This window comes from Neovison vison, chromosome 6 (genome assembly GCF_020171115.1).
Source record: "Neovison vison isolate M4711 chromosome 6, ASM_NN_V1, whole genome shotgun sequence".
NCBI classification, from domain to species: Eukaryota; Metazoa; Chordata; class Mammalia; order Carnivora; family Mustelidae; genus Neogale; species Neogale vison.
The window spans coordinates 97,601,190-97,618,133 of NC_058096.1; the positions used below are offsets into that span (position 1 = coordinate 97,601,190).

The window sequence follows — 16,944 nt, forward strand, 5'->3', positions numbered from 1 at the left end:
CCGAACCCCAACCTCATTGCTTGCTTAGTACTGAGCTGTCTTTCAGTCCTTGGGTTTAGCTAGGTTGCCTTGTATAACCTCTCGTAACCCCAAGACTTTTTTTTTCTTAACACAATCTGTAAGTATATGCTTATGCATGTGATTATTTGCTTTAAGTCTCTTTCTTTGACAAAATTAACTTTCATGAGGGCTGAAGTCCTGCCTGTGCTGCTCACCATGTATGCTGGTGACCTAGCATAGCGTGTATTTGGAAAAGCTGGATGACTAAATACTGGCAACCATACCAAGGAGTCTGGGCTACTGAGCCCATCGCAGACTCATGTGTTGCTGAGAGAGCTCTGGGATCTTGTGGCACTTGTGTCCTTACCCAAGTACATCTCTGGATAATGTTTGGAAAGCCAGGTCAGTTCAGAGTATGTCTTCACGGAGTGCTACAGGATTGATGAAGCATATAGGACATTGTTCCAGATGAGAAGGGAGCATTATCCTGACATTCTTTAAGATATAAAATACTGCATGTGCATTTATTAAAAAATCAAACAAATGTAGTGTTAAGAAAATAACAAGCTTGTGCAAATGGGGTGATGCTCAAATTAAGAGTTAGCCTATTTTACTTACTTTTTAATCTACTTAAAAAAATAAATTCCCCAGTTCCTATCACTTTTGTTCTAGACAGGATTGCTTTTCACTTCAAAGTGTTGTAATAAAAGTAATTTTATGAAAAAGCAACTTGTTTACCTTATAAATATGAATGAGCTCTTCTCAGTATACTGGAGCCAAGATTTCTCTTTCCTTTTTTCCTGATCTTAACGTCAAATTTTCTTTACCCCCCAAATCAAGTTTTTTTTTTAATTTTTATTTTTTCAAAAGTCATGTTTTAAGCTATGCTCTGCTTCTGAAGAACTGAGGGAGTGTGTTTTTTTTTCATGCAGGTGTTTTCTTCTAACACAAAAATAAAGACAGAGCTTGTCTGCTTCTTTTATACCCTCGGAATCTTGTCCTTTCTATAGCATATGTACATTTGAACCACTAGCCTAAATAGGCAGCTCTCCTAAGAGATACTGAAACATCATGCATGGCATAGTAGTGCCACCAAGATTTGCACAGATATGGATTCTTTAAAAACCGTGAATTCTCCCAAAGTTTGCTTCCAGTATCTCATCACAGCAGTTTGCATCATATTTTTATTTTCTCATCATGCATAGTTATGACATTGTACAAGTATGCTGTCTTTTAATTGAAAAATTACTAAGAAAATTATTCTCAGCTATGATTTCTTTATATATTAACAAAATCAGTGGTTTAATAAGTTTGATAACCTTTAGTTAATAAGTATAGTCATATCAGATTAATGAGTATTATCTCAAATCAGTTGCTTTCACTCATTTCTGTATCCTCAAGAGTTTTGTATTGTAGTTCTATAAAACTCACGAAATTTCAATAGGTAAAATTTACTATCTTTGCAATGACACCAACTGTCATGGTATCTGATTTCTTTAAGTCATTGTATTTTAATGTTTATCAATTTGGAAAAAATTAAATACAGTAACATCTGCTACTTTTATTTATAATATACTGAATTCCAGCATTGTCTTCTATACAGAGCAGACATAATCAGATTTTTACATCCTTGATTCTAGTTTTATACAGACTAAGAACATTCCTGAAAATATTTAAATCTTTTTAAATCCAATTGCCCCAGAACAAGTAGCAACATACTCGTATTTTCCCCTTCTGTGGAATTAGCCTTATGAATCCCATGAAGTCAGTTTACCTCAAAGTCTGGTGGGGAAAGAATAGAGCAAGGTCGTTGGCTAGGGCTGTCCATGTATCACAATGGAACTCACAATGGCCTGGAGCTCTAAATAATCCTGAAGTTTTCAAAGACTTGCTCTCTTAAGGAGGCCGCATTTCTCAGCCAACTTTCTAAGTCAGAAGCTAATAATACCCTCAACCTGCTTGCCTTTTGCAGATATGTGTCACAGAAAGTACAGATAATTTCTGCTGAATTGAACATGTAATGAAGGAATTTATAATCAGTTCTAATGTATTTGAGACCTAAAGTATATTAGACCTTCATCAAAGAGAAGGATAAAAAGCAGCATTAATATGGGTGGGTAGTAATTATTTCAGGGCCTCGTAATTATTCTCCAGTTAACTACAGAGAAATGCTGATATTTTTATTCCTTTTTTTAAAAATAAAAGGCACTGTGGTCAGATCCTAAATTGTAAGACTGCATCATAAGTCCTTTGTAAAGTCCAGCACTTTGAATTATGCTTATATTAATGGCATAGAAACTCTTGGGATTTAAATGAGTTCAAAGTTCATGGTTAGGAGCTCCCTTTACCTTCATGGTTAGGAATTCCCTTTACCTTCCTAGTCCTGTTGGTTCACCACTGAATCTATTTATTGCCTATAGGAGATATAAAATATAGTAATTACTCTCACTCCCTTTCAAAATGACAGGAGGTCCACTTTCCTATTAACTCTAATGAGAATTATGTGTGCATTCCTCAAGGAGGACAGATCCTATAGTTTCAAGGTAAAATAAATCATTTCTCCAGGTTTAGGGGACTCATTCGCTTTATGTTTTGGTGCTTTAAGATACCATTTAAACTGCTTAGTACTGAAAATGTACTGTTTATAGTTTAAAAGAAGCATAAGCTATGGTTGGAATGTTGTTAATGATTGCTGTACATTTTTGTTAAAGGATAAATGTTTTACCCTTTGGGGAAATAATGTTGATCACTTTACAAGAAATACATGGTCTCTAAAATGTGGTTGTATAATTTTTTGTAATTAATGACAATCACCTCTTACTATATTTTATTTCAATTTAAAAAACTTTAACAGTTGTGGGACGCCTGGGTGGCTCAGTTGGTTGGACGACTGCCTTCGGCTCAGGGCGTGATCCTGGAGTCTCAGGATCGAGTCCCACATCAGGCTCCCAGCTCCATGGGGAGTCTGCTTCGCTCTCTGACCTTCTCCTCGCTCATGCTCTCTCTCACTGTCTCTCTCTCTCAAATAAATAAATAAAATCTTTAAAAAAAAAAAAAAACTTTAACAGTTGTTATTATATCAAATTATGTCAGTGTAGAATAAACTAAAAATGAGCCAGATATCCTAGATATCTTAGAAAGAAGGAAGCTCAAAGCAACAGGCTATTTTCCTTCCAGCCTGGGAATAAGGAATCTTGAGATCATGTAGGGATCTGTTTCTGTAATCCACAAGCATATGTTTACTCTGTTTGAGGCTTCCTTAGAGAAACCAAAGTTGGGTTTTTCAATTTGCAATGCCGGACCTTCTCAGATATTTGTTTCTTGTGTGTTTAAGCATATGAGATAAAGGAAATCTGGGGTTTTGTTTTATTTTTATAACCATTTGGCCAAAAACTGTTATCAGCCCTCAAAAAATCAGACGTGTAAACAATTCTTGATGTTAAGAAAACCCAGTTATGCTGAAATTATGAAAATATTGCTGGAACCCATACTGTGGGAACAATTTAATATACAATAACAGATTTTGTTTAGTATTCAGTAAGTGTGCTTCTTTAGTTGGGAGAATTTGACTTAACCTCTTTCCAAGATAATGATGTCGCCATCTATTTATGATGCTGAATATCTATATCTGTTTGTAACTTTTCAGATTTACTATAGTAAAAGATGTTTCATCTAGTGCATGTATGTGATCATTATCCCACCTCAGTTAAGAGGCATGCAGTTTCCTGATAAGACTGCAGCAAAAAATGGTGGTTCAACTATTCGATCCATGGAAAAGTCATCTCATGGTATATGCAGTATCATTTCCATGGCTTCCTTATTTATGCAGACCCAGAGTCATATAGCAACTGAGAACTATGTCCCATGTGCAAACAAGTGGCAGATCATGTTTTCATAAAAATTCTCTTGCTATCATATCTTGTGCAAACCCAAGAACCAGCAATAATTCTTCTTCTTCTTCTCCTTCTCCTCCTCCTCCTTCTCCTCCTTCTTCTTCTTCTTCTTTTTTTAAGAGTTATTTATTTATTTGAGCGGGGGAAGGGGCATGGAGAGGGAGAGAGAGTCTTAAGCAGACTCCAGCCTGAACTGAGAGTTTGGGGCAGCACTGAGCCCAAACCCAGAGCCGGTTTCGGTCACTTAACCGACAGCACCACCCAAGAACCAGCAATTCTGCGTGTGTGCAAAGTATGTAAAACTACTGGCTAGGTGACTGTAGAACCTGAATGATTTCCTGAAGAAGTCCCATGAATTGCCTCGGGTATCCTAGCACAGGAAAGACACTTCATCTGAATTGTTCAAAAGAGGCCTGAACAAAGTAATGAGAGTCAATTTAATTGTGATGGGTTTTACATGTGTCTCCAAATGTTAGTGAACTGATGATTCAGCAAAAAAAAATTTTTGAACTCACACTAATGGTTTCTTAATAGAGCCAAGAATTAAGCAAATTAAGTAATTTATCTAAAATTCGAAAGTAGATAGTGGTTTGGGTGGCAATAAATAATGACCACTGCACTTAATCTGTGTTGTCTATTAATAAATCAAGCTATAATTTTTATACAGCATCCTTGAAAATAGAAATGCAAGAAATCATATTTGTTGAGGTCTGTTCATTTAAAGAAAAATAAAAAGCTGGAAAATAATTTTCCAAGCCTAATATTTTCCGTGGTTTTCAAACTGGAAATATTTCAAATATAGTTTTTGATACAGCAATTTTTAAATTTAAATCCAAACTATCTCTATTTTTCAGAAATGTAGCTACATTGTTGCATGGACATCCAAAAACATTGAGGGTATTTTTTTGCACTAAGCAGGATCATGTTAAAGAAATGTAGATTTCTGTGAACTTGCAACAGAGTGTCAATTAACATAGACTTGTTTTCATCTAGGTTTTCTCTTAATGGAATGATTGCTTACAAGAGTGACTATAAATGTATATCACTCAATTTATTGTGTACAGCTCCTCTGTCTATATCTGGAATGACCTTGAAACCATGGCCTTACAAGGAGTAGTCAATGGGTCACTTCAGTAACATCATTAATTTCTCCAATTCTAATCTTTTGATCTTTACCAGTTAGTACTATTTTTCAAGGCTGTTTCTCTGCACTGATTAAACATAACTGGATTATATCTCTTTTTTTCCCCTTCCATTTTCTGGGATGGTGTTTTCCATTCTTTGAGGGTTCTGACAATAGGTATAGTTTGAATTACGAACATAATGCACAGTAATCGCTGAAAAGACTCAGAAGACTTTCTCGAAATGTTTAACAATCCTTCCTTATGAAGTGTGCTTACAGTTAATGCCTGCTTCTTTTCTATTATTGAAATCAATACATGACTTTCAGTCTTTTTTTCCCCTTCCTTTTTCTATGACTGTTATTTTATGCATGACAAAATTCTCTTGCTTACTGCTATGTTTGGCTGTCTTTTTAACTTGAGTGTCCTGTGTTTGTAATGATTGCTTTTGCATGAGGATTATGAAATGTCATACAAATTAAATGGTTGTGGAAACGAAAAGAAATGTGGGGCTTCACTTGCTTTTTTTTTTGTGCTGAATATGTCAATGATGTGACACTTAAAATTACTTTCAAGTGGCCTTTGATTTCCCCTTTGGTTTGCTTCTTTATTCTAGCAAATTAATATTGTTAAGTATAATAAAACATTTATTAAACATTCACAGTGTTTTAATATAATTATTATCCTAAAAATGATTCCTTTATAAATAACTATACTGGACGTGAAATTGCAAGAAGACATAATTCTGTTATATTACTAAATTGTTTATGAAATGTAAGCCTTGACTCTGTAACTAACTTAATAACCAAACACTGACTTCTACTGATGCTACCGTTGCTCTACAGAGTGATGAGATTATCTGTTCATACTTTTTTGCAGGTTGCAAATGTCTTAAATCCACAGCTAATGTTTAATTAAAACACATGGGGAAATATTTAATGACGAGTAATTTTAAAAAGTCACAGTTTTGAAAAATGTATGATATAAAAAGGTGTAAAATCCAAGTGTTAATGCTCTTACAAAAAATTAGGAGGAAAAAAAAGAAAAGAAAACACCCTAAAAATGTTCATATCTCTGTTTTCCCTAATGTTATTATATCGTCCCAAATTAAAGATGAGTTTGGCCTACTTTCTTTATTGTTGTCACCAATTCAAATTAGAAAAGACACTGAATAAATTAAGTTCTTTCAGCTAAAACTGTTTACTTTTTTTATGCAGTGGATATTTAAAAAAAAAAAAATCATTTCCTTTGCTTATGACTTGAGTTTCAAACCATAATGTATTTTTTATGCTGGATGCATTCACAAACCAAATCTTCTATAAGATATTTTGGGGAGAGGGATTCTTTTTTCTTAAACAAAATAGAAAATCAACTTTGACTTAACCACTTCCCCACTCTTTTTGGAAATACCCTTGAGAATTTTAGTATTTACATTTATTTTTTTCCCCTCAGTCTTGTTTATTCTTGAATTGTCTTTTTTTTTTTCCCTCCATTTCTCCGTTCTCAATCCTAGGTCCCCTTACAAAGAAACAGACAGATGATTTAGGTGATAATGACGGTGCTGAAGATGAAGGTATTTTTTTTTCCACCAAATCTATTTGCATGACAAGGGCCTCAATCACTTTTTCCACTCCTTTCTATTTTTTTACTTCTTGTCTTTTTTGAAGAGTTGTTTTTAATTCCTGTTTTTGATGTGTTTTGTCTTCTTGCTTGTTGTTACACATAAATATACATTTTTAATTTTTTTAAAAAAATGAATGTTAAGTTTTACATTTTGATGCCAACCATTAAAATGTTTTAGAAAGAGGGGCATTTTTTTTTTGTTTTCTTGAACTGACTTTTGATATGTTCCATCCCATGTTTTGACTGAAATTTGTCCACATTCTTTGAACTAACAATCTCTCCCCCTGTAGTCTTTCTGTACCCATTTTGCATGTTTTCTAATCTATGTAAATATTTTACCCAGTATCAAAATGTGTTTCATTTTTACCTTTGACATTTGTTTAAAAAGAACCCCATACCCAATAAAATGAAGGACAACCAAAGGCTGATATAAAGTGTTTCTTGAGCAATATAATTTATATGACAAAAATGCTGTTTTCTACTGATTTGCTTAAATATTATATAAATAAATTCAATTGTATAGATAAGACAGGCATTCCACCTATTTAGATAACTGTAGTAAACACTGTGCAATCACTTCAGTACTCCAGGCAGATTTGATGGATAGCCTTTCATTTCAAAAGCACATAATTTCTAGCCTGGGTTACGGAATTGTTCTGATTTTCTGGGTATTGCCAACTATAAACAATAAAATATATACTACTCTCCTAATATCAAAATTGTTTTCTCTTTCTAACTTTCTCATGACATACAATTCTGATATACTCTCTACATGGAAGTACTTGCTAGATTGATTTGACACTTCTCATTCCGTTGTGTACCTTTACCTGGTGTAAGGTGGAGTATCCAGAGGGGCCCATTGAAATTTTCAGTTCACCTTCAGTCTACTTAGGACTTTTTTTTTTTTTTTAAATGCTAACCTAGTTATGATTCTTTGAGAAGTGACTTATGTTATCCCAGGTTTAAAAGTAACTCCCAGAGCCCTTGAAATTAAATCTCATAACGATATCAATAATACAGTATGAATGGCTTTCCAAAATAAAATAACCTACAAGCAGTTCAGCAGAAATGCTAGTTACATGACTTACAACTGTGAATGAATATGTCCTTACTAAACAACTTGAATTATCTTCATTTAGATATTTATTTAATAAACTACTTCACAGAAAATTGAATTATAGAGGTGAAGTATTGAAAGCTTAAATATTATATTGTGTTTTAATATTTTTATAACATTTAAGAATTTTGATTAAATGAAATTTATGATCTCTGATTAAAAGCACATTTACCAGGGTGCCTGGGTGGCTCAATGGCTTAAGCCTCTGCCTTCAGCTCAAGTCGTGATCTCAGAGTCCTGGGATCCAGCGGAACCCAGCTCTTTGCTCAGTGGGGAGTCTGCTTCCCCCTCTCTCTCTGCCTGCCTCTATGCCTACTTGTGATCTCTCTCTCTGTCAAATAAGTAAATAAAATCTTTAAAAAAAAAAAAATACGTTTACCATGAATCCCAACAGTGAATTAAAGATTAAACACAAAGCAGTCATTAATATTTGAAATAAATCATTATAGCTGTCCATGAGTTATCATTTTGAATGCTAAATAGATAAAAATAAACTTATAATATCAAAATGCAAATTGTGTTTTTTAAAAATATTGTTGGAAATCAGAAGTTTTCAAACATTCGAGACATTTGTTGACTGTGTTCTCACAGCTTTAAGAAGACTGCTTCCACTTAGGGGCTTTGGGATTGCTGAGCCCTTTGAAAATCCTTAACTCCTAGACATTTGTTATTTAAATAATACTTAAGTATAAAGAACTTCTTAGTGTGTCGCTTTGTAAACTCTAAATTTTCTGAAAGAACTCACAAAGTTAGTATACACAATTTTCCTATTTAAAAAATACTTTGCTGATTTAATGCACTTCTTCTCTTTTGATAAATAGCAAGTAAGACATTTACAAGTTTACAAAAGATACTTCTGAGCCACCATAACGAGCTAAACCCCATAAATGTGAATCTGTTTTACAGACCTCTCGAAGCACATTTAACATTTTTAAATAGCCATTAAAAATGTACTAAAATCCCTGTTTAAATTGGCAGGTAGTATTCAGGTTAAGTACTAAGCCAGTCAGTCACAAGACTTTCCAAATCAATATATATTTTTAAATGCTCCGAAGTATAGAATGTAAGAGCAGTCAGTTCAAGTTGAGTCCACTCGTCTGTGCTGTTGTTTTGGATGCTTGTTAAGACAGCGAAGACAAGAAAGATAAATTCAAATATTCTTCAGGATTAAAAAAAAAAACCTTTGTAGAAAAGTCTGACCATCTTCTATTCAGTTCCTTTTACAATTATTTTGTAGACATGAGCCGGAATAAAAACCAAGGCCAATTTTCATTTTTTATTTGTTCCAAATTATGAATCGCCATCACTAGACATAAAACCACAAATATAAACTACTTGACAGATTACTTTTTACTTTAGTCAGAAGTCAAGTTACTTATTCTCCATTATTCACTGATAACTGAAATTTTTACTTGATTTCTCAGCCATTGAACTCAGAGGCTACCAGGGATATTGACTGGGAGGTGCTCCTCATTCACTTAAACTAACCCAAGGCTTCTTAGTGGAGCACTATTCATTACTTCTAATTCTCCTTCGTGTCTTTACCATTAGTTATTCTTTTGCCATCTTTAGGCCAGTCGCATTTTTTATCACTTTTCATTTGTGTTTTATAATAACCAAAAAACTACATATTTCATAGGCTATTTCCATAGTTTCAAAAAGACTAATCTGAAGTGATAAAAATGGGTCAAAGCAACACTGTAGATCCTACCAATTTATTTCGGGAATATAGGAGATATTTAAAATTCTTTTAATTGTGCTAGGATGCTTTAATATTAATATTTCAATATTTAGATGCAATTTTATATTTTAAATATAGCCTTTTAAAACTGCTCTTATAGATTTTTATATATTTTTTAACTAAAAATTATATTTAGCCAACACTTCTATATTCTTTTGCTGGTTTGGAATGAGGTTGGTACTTGAGGTTGGTAGAATTAGTAAAGGGGGACACAAAAATGTCTTGAAATATGCCAGAGAAAAATTTAATTGAGGCAATACGTCACGATTTAAAAACTATTTAATGCTAAAAACTCTCAATTATTGGCAATTAAGAACTTAATGAGTTTTTTTTCCTTAAGAAAAGGAAACCAGTAAACATATTTAAGGAGTTATGTGACTAATAATTATTCATTAAGACCATTAAAGGGGGTTGTGATTCTCAAACCCTGGTTGTCAGACACAAATAAATCCCCATTAATTGCTCTAGATCTGTTGACATTTGCTACATTGCCTTAAAATTTTGGTTTATCAGGAAGATAAAATAGTTACTAAAATTTAAAATAGAGCTATCTACTCAGATTCCAAGTCTATTACTTTTTTAACTTGAAAAACTACATACTTTCCTACCCTAAATAACCATCAATGTAGTACTTCCGCCTTTTCCATCCACTCTTTTCAGAGACTTAGATGCTTGGCAAGGCCTTTAAAAATGCACATAACAGAAAATATAAGCATGTTTTATGAACTTTTGTATTTTTACTGTACCTGAACTAGTGTTTTAGTCTCTGAGAGTGGTTTTGATTTTAGTAAAATTAGTAGCAGCTGCTTAGGCAAAGTCAGAAATATTAGGTGAAATCCACCCTATTTATAGAGAAAAATATGAGACAAGATTTAGAGGGATGACTTGGGTCTAATAAATTCATCATAAATTACTAAAGTACATCAAATACATTTGCACCAAAGACATAATGGTTCCTTAAAATTTTATTAAAATGATGACATTAGCAGATGGTATTCAATAGTAGGCTATCTGATATATTATTTATAAAGATTCTGTCTTTTTAAAATAAAAGTAAATATAGATATAATTTACACTGTTTATATTTATTATTATATTTAAACTATTTACTATTTATATTTATATTAAAAAGACCTATATACTATGAAGAAAATAAAGTCTAGGATAGACCCCTGTGATAAAAACACTATCATAAATAGAACTCCGATTATCCTGTAATAGAAATATGACATCTTTCCAAACTTTATTAGCAATTTTAAAGGTTGTTATATGCAAGAATTTCACTTATTTTGATAATTAATATCAAAATTTTGTAATTTTCATGAATGTGACTTTTTAAAAATTTTTATTTATTTGACAGAGAGAGAGAAGAAGCAGGAAGAGTAGCAGGCAGAGGCAGAAGGAGAAGCAGGCTCCCTGCTGAGTAAGAAGCCTGACTCAGGGCTGGATCCCAGGACCCTGGGATCATGACCTAAGCCAGCAGAAGGCGGTTGCTTAACTAACTGAGCCACCCAGGCGTCCCTAAAATTTTAATAATTACCCGATATAGCATAAGCTTCAGGATTACTTCAAGCAAAAAGAAATATTGTTCAGAACATAGGACTAGAATCATACATAACTTTCCAGAAAAGAACTGCTTGGTATATTAAGTTCTTAGACAATGTTGAAATCTTTGAGAGATTTGAAAACACAAATTGGAAATTAGAATCAGCCCAAACTATTCTTAATTCTTTCAAGTCTAACTTTTCCAAAGAAAAATAAAGAGATACACTCAAAAAAGCTCGTGGGATATATTGTCATATTTTCAGTGTTTCCTGACAATGTCCACTTCATTCTGTTATTAGGTATAAAATGTGGCAAGTTGTCTCAATGTGTGCCTGTATTGTTTTCCAGGTGAACAGAATGGTTCTACCAAGATTTCATTACAGTTCACAGTTGGTGCTTTGTAATTCTATGTAATTTTAATTAAAGAAGAATTCTGAAACAGTCTCCCTCTGTGCTACCTACAAGCATACAATTAGCAGAGTACAGTGTCTGCTGTGAACAGTCAGTTAATGATTTCAGTTTAATAATTTATTACTGCTTCTTCGGTGCCAGCCATCCTAGGAAAATAAGCTAAAACCGTATATAGCAAACAGACATTTAAAAATGGAAGATAGTTAAAAATTTCAAAAGGATTGTTTTCTCTGTGTAAGCGTAACATCTCCTCAAGCACCCCCATCTTTACAAATGAGTGAATACCATTTTCCCTCCTAAGGATTTAAGGAGAAAATAAATTTAAGTTTTCCTTCTAAATGTAGTTGTGTTTAATGGATAGTTTTGATATCAAAGTATCCTCCTCTTACCACTTAAAAATAAGACACTCTTCTCAAGTACACTCTTGGAGAGGAAGGAGGGGATTATGGTAAATTTATATACTGGTATTAAGTTAAATTTAAAATAGGCTTTTAAAAAAGTCTCTGAATTCTGCAGTGAGCTGTTTTCCTAACTTGAAAATCTGGACAAATGAGTTGAGCTGCCATTTCTGATCCTAAAAGGATTTTTAGTTTAAGGAAATCACTATTATAGCAGTAGGCATTTATATTAGTCACTTTTTCATAGGAAATGTAAAGCAGCATCTAAGTAATGACCAGATTTTTCAATGAGTATATATTATATTAGTCCAGATGTAGGAGATTTAAGTTTGATAAAAAATGCCAAAAACAAAGGAACAAATCTACACTTTTAAATGGTGTTTTTTAATATTGTCATTAACAAAAAGAAAATACACTCAATCTAATTTAGTTTCGATTGTGGGTAAAAGACATAATGGGCTATTATAGAACAGTAATGTTTGATGTGTGTATGTATGTATTCATAATCATATACATACATATATAATATTTTAATACTAGTTAGTTAAAACCATGCCAATATAAAGTGAAGTACTTACCTCTCTAGAAATTAGGGCATTTTTAATACCAATTAAAATTATCTTATGGTTCCATAATATATTATTTCTAGATCCTTATTGAAAATTACAAAATTGGGGGAATGTGTTTTAGAAAAGCAAACACAGTTGATTAAAAGTCAGAGCTGTCGAAGTCACTTTAACATCATCCTTAAAATTGGGTACTTTATACCTGGTCTTAGCTGTATTTTATTTTATGTCTACATGACAAAATCATAGAGCCAAAATGGGACTAGGAAGAGTACAGGAGTTACACAAAGAGATGAAAAATACAATTTAGTTTGTTTTCTTCTTCCAGAGGGCGGGGTTGGTGGAGTGAGCAGATAACCCAGACTTAACGAATAAATACCATTGAAGTGACAGTACCCTACGTACAACAACAAAAGTGCAGACTATACAGCCTAAACATTCATCTGCCAGTTGGTACTTAAGTAGTGAAATGAAACTTTTGGAACCTATAACACGGTATCGTAATTATGTTCACAAATTAGAGCATAAATTATTCAATATAATTATGATGCATTCAATAAAACCTTTATGGTAAATAAGAAATGGAGAACCAGAGTGTTTTATTCACAATAGCAGTGATAACATTGTCCTTAGCCTATGGCTCATAAATTCCATATGAGGTCTATGACATTGAAAAAAAAACTAGTTCTAAGACCCATTGTCATTCCTCCTTTTTGTTCTACAGTCACTTTAGAAATCAATCAAAAAGCACTAAACTTCACACCCATTTTCAATATGTCCAAGTTTTGCAATTCAGTTTATAATTTTAAACAAAATTTTTGGCTAGAAAACAGTGAATACCTATTGCTCTTTTCACAGTAGCTTTAATATGAGTTGCTGAAGAAACACTTTAACAAAACAGCAATTTGAAGAACTATATTAAAATCATTCTCTTTTGTCCCTAAAATGGAAAATGTATTCTCTGCTTCATTATGTATGTTTTTTGAGGATAAGGACAATTGCCAACCATTTGTTTTTCAGATATTCGGGACAGTGGGGGTCCCAAACCAGTGATGGTGTATATCCATGGTGGCTCATATATGGAAGGTACTGGAAATTTATATGATGGGAGTGTCTTGGCAAGTTATGGCAATGTGATCGTCATCACAGTCAACTATCGACTTGGGGTGCTTGGTAAGAAATCTCTTCTTTTCACCATTAATCCATGAAGTATGTGGTAGTTTGTTTTTATTTGTTTTGTTTTCTTTGCTTTGTTTCACTCATGTCTATGCTTGTTGATTTTCTTTGAACCAAAATTTTTGATATTTTTAATAAATTCTGTAAGTGCGTTCATAAATTACTTGATGGAAGACAGGTAGGGTTGATTTTAAAATTTGAATGTAAAAGATAGTGAAATTATTCACATTGTTGAGTGATGTTTTCCCTGGTTTCACTTGATAGCCCTGTGAAAGGCAACAATTTCAGGGCCTTTCTAAAGAAGAATTAGTCCCTGGACAAATTTTTCCTTCCACTTTTTTTTTTTTTTTCCACAATGCCATGAAATTGCCTGAAATTTGACACGAGTTTAAAAAACAAGTTTATAAGTCTCTTCGAGAATATGCGTATGGACTGGCTTTGTGAAAACATTTTCTGTCATTGTGGTATAAGTTTGGGTTTTTAAAAGATTTGTCAGGTAATAATTAGAAATATTTGTCTAAATGTATTTACACTGAATTATTTGATTTGGAAAACATTGATTTTATAAGGTGATAAAGAGATCAAGTCAATAATGTAGACACATGTAAAACAAAATCAAATTGGATATCCTTGGTTTTGAAGAAAATTATAGGGAAATATTATTTGTAAAATATCAAGTACTCTGAAATAGGCATACTGTTTTATGTAATAACCCATTATTAAAAGGTAAACTTGATATTCTACTTGTATAATATTATTTTTATAGTATTGACATAATTATGGGACTAAAATTACTTTATCATTTAATAAGACACATATATTATGGTATTTTAGTTAAGACTATTTGCTGACAGAATACCATTTATCACAAAAGATTTCATCTTTTTAATCTTAATTGTTTTCAGAATCTTATCACATACTATATACCTTTTAAAGGCGTATAATTTATGCTGTTATTTGCAACAAAAGTGCACCTCACACTTTTAATCTCTGAAAGATTTTTAAAAAAGAATTTATGTTTTCCTTAATAGTAATTGTTCATATCATATATTTTGGTCTTTGAGGAGCAGTTATTTTTCCTCTTCAGTGTTAGTTACTTCTATGTAATTATAAGCCTATTTTCATGTCAATCTTAAGATATTAAAAAAAAAAAGCAATAGCTTTTGTCGATCAAGTTTGTATGTCTTGGGGAAGAACATATTTTAGCAATGCAAAGTGAAATCTTGATACGTTTCTACTTTGTTATTTTGAATTTGGAATATGGTGGATAATGGATATACTATGGCAAATGTAGATGTAAAATATTTCTGTAACATTTTTCAAGTACACTTTAGTTCCAAATAGTGTCTGATCAGGCATTGCTTCAGATGTTCTTATAATTTCAGTGGGCAAGCATGAATGTTTTCCCACCAATGAAAACTGTATATTGGAAAGTTGTATGAAGAGAAGTTCATAATCATCTTCTTAATTTTAAATATCAGTGTTGTCATTTGGTTTTTATGCAAGACTTTAAAGTGAGAATTTTCAATATTTTAATATATTTAATTTTATTATAGTATTCTTTATAGCTTAGTGGCTTTAATATCATTCTCATATTTTTCTGAATTTTTTGAGTTAAAAATCCTGAAGCGGTGACTAGTTTGCCAATTGAAAATTTAAAATTAAATGCCACATTCTGTACAGCAGTATTTTCAAGGACTTGACCATCCACTTAATCATATGTATTTATTTTATCAAAAGAAGTCTTTTAGTCAGACCTTCTTATGTTGCCTCATTCTGTTAGTAGTTGTACTCATATGAAGTAAGATTCCATAAAATGAACTGTTACATTAATAAAGCTTTTTAAATAAATGTAAACCTTATATTTAGTTTAGTAAAGTATATAAATTATAATAAATATAATTAAACAAACCTTAAAAATAAAGCCCATTTTTTTATGTATAACTGATAAGGGCCTGGCTTCAATCCAATTTGAATCCCATATTTATGTTCATATTCTATCCCTAAATGCCACGCCCTGAATGACTGAATTGGAGGAGAATAGACTCAATAACTAAAAAATGAAGAAATCAGTCAATTGCTTGGTCTGTATAATGGCAAGCAGAGTTGGTGTTGATGATGGATGATTTTCTCAGTAATAGCTCAATATTTGTTCTGCTCTACTGTAATTTAGGATTTAACTTAGAGTTTGCTCCTTTGTTGCTCTTAAACATATCATATCCTGATAACCAGCATTAAGGACCAAGTGTCCTTTCTAGACCTCTCAATATGATAAAGTACAAAACTCTGTTAGTGAACATTTTTAGGTGCATTTTGGAACACTAGTTCTGGAAGAGATGTATGTATCTGGTCACTTTGTTCCTCAAATGTGTATTGGGCCTTGTGAAATATATTTAAATGAATTAATTCATGAGAAATAAATTATTGAAACATTTGTTTCAGCACACTTTGCATGTGAGGTATACCACAACCAGAACAACAGCTCATCTGACAACAATAGACTATAGGGTTCTTGCTGTTGTTAATAATTTGTATAACAGTAACAAGGTAAGCCAAGGTTTCTTGGGTATGGGATCCAAAAGTATTGCTGTTTAGTTTTCATTTGGGCGAGTGCTGGAAAAGAGTCGAGTGCTGGAAAAGAGTCGAAAGTAAGATTTGGTTCCACATCAGAGGAAATCCTGAGCTATGTTTTGATTTGGATGCTTTGGTGCAAAGGATATGAATTTGGGGGTTCAATGTACAATTTGTCTAATTGCAAGACCATTGCTCTCTGAAGAGTGACAGAAAAAAAATCAAGATGTCTGAAACAGGTAATGTAATTCTTGTTGATTTGAATTTGCCATCCCAGAGGAGAAATATTACAGCCTTTATTTGTTTGTTTGTATTAGCAATAAGTAAAAATGTGATAATGTTTTAGTAATAAAATTCATACAACTATCTAGAGGCAAGATTCCAGTTTAAAGCATTTCATGTTGAAAAAAAATTTTGTTCACTGCAAAGTAGAAGTGATATAGAAGAAAAATTATCTCCTATTGCAGTATTGCTCTGATGAATCTAGAAACAGGTGGGAGTTAGTTGGTCAACTGAGACCTTTTGTGATTTCCTTTAGAGTGTTGACATAGACTACCCCTGTTATAATATTGGAAATGCTATTAGTGATCATAAAGAAAACTGCTAATAAGGTTGAAAAAAGGAAAGGGGGTAGAGGGCACTGCCTGCTTATCTCACTTCCCCTGTTTTGTCTGAGAGGTCTCTGTAACTGTATCTCATTAGGCTCATCCATCCAGCGAACATTTAGACTTTCTTTCACTTCTGGTTGTATACATTCTCTTTCCTCAGCCAGTTTTAACTCG

At 32.6% G+C, this 16,944-nt stretch overlaps 1 protein-coding gene across 4 annotated transcripts in view; it reads left to right on the top strand.

Annotated features, from left to right (window-relative positions):
* The window catches only part of NLGN1 (neuroligin 1), an 837,296-nt gene that overhangs the window by 374,076 nt on the left and 446,276 nt on the right, over positions 1–16,944 (top strand). For 2 of the 4 annotated variants that reach the window (XM_044251809.1, XM_044251808.1), the window contains exons 3-4: positions 6,528–6,587; positions 13,436–13,588. In XM_044251809.1, coding sequence (XP_044107744.1) covers positions 6,528–6,587; positions 13,436–13,588 — 213 coding nt within the window. The remainder of the gene's footprint in view (positions 1–6,527; positions 6,588–13,435; positions 13,589–16,944) is intronic. The other 2 variants (XM_044251810.1, XM_044251811.1) reach the window with 1 other exon arrangement.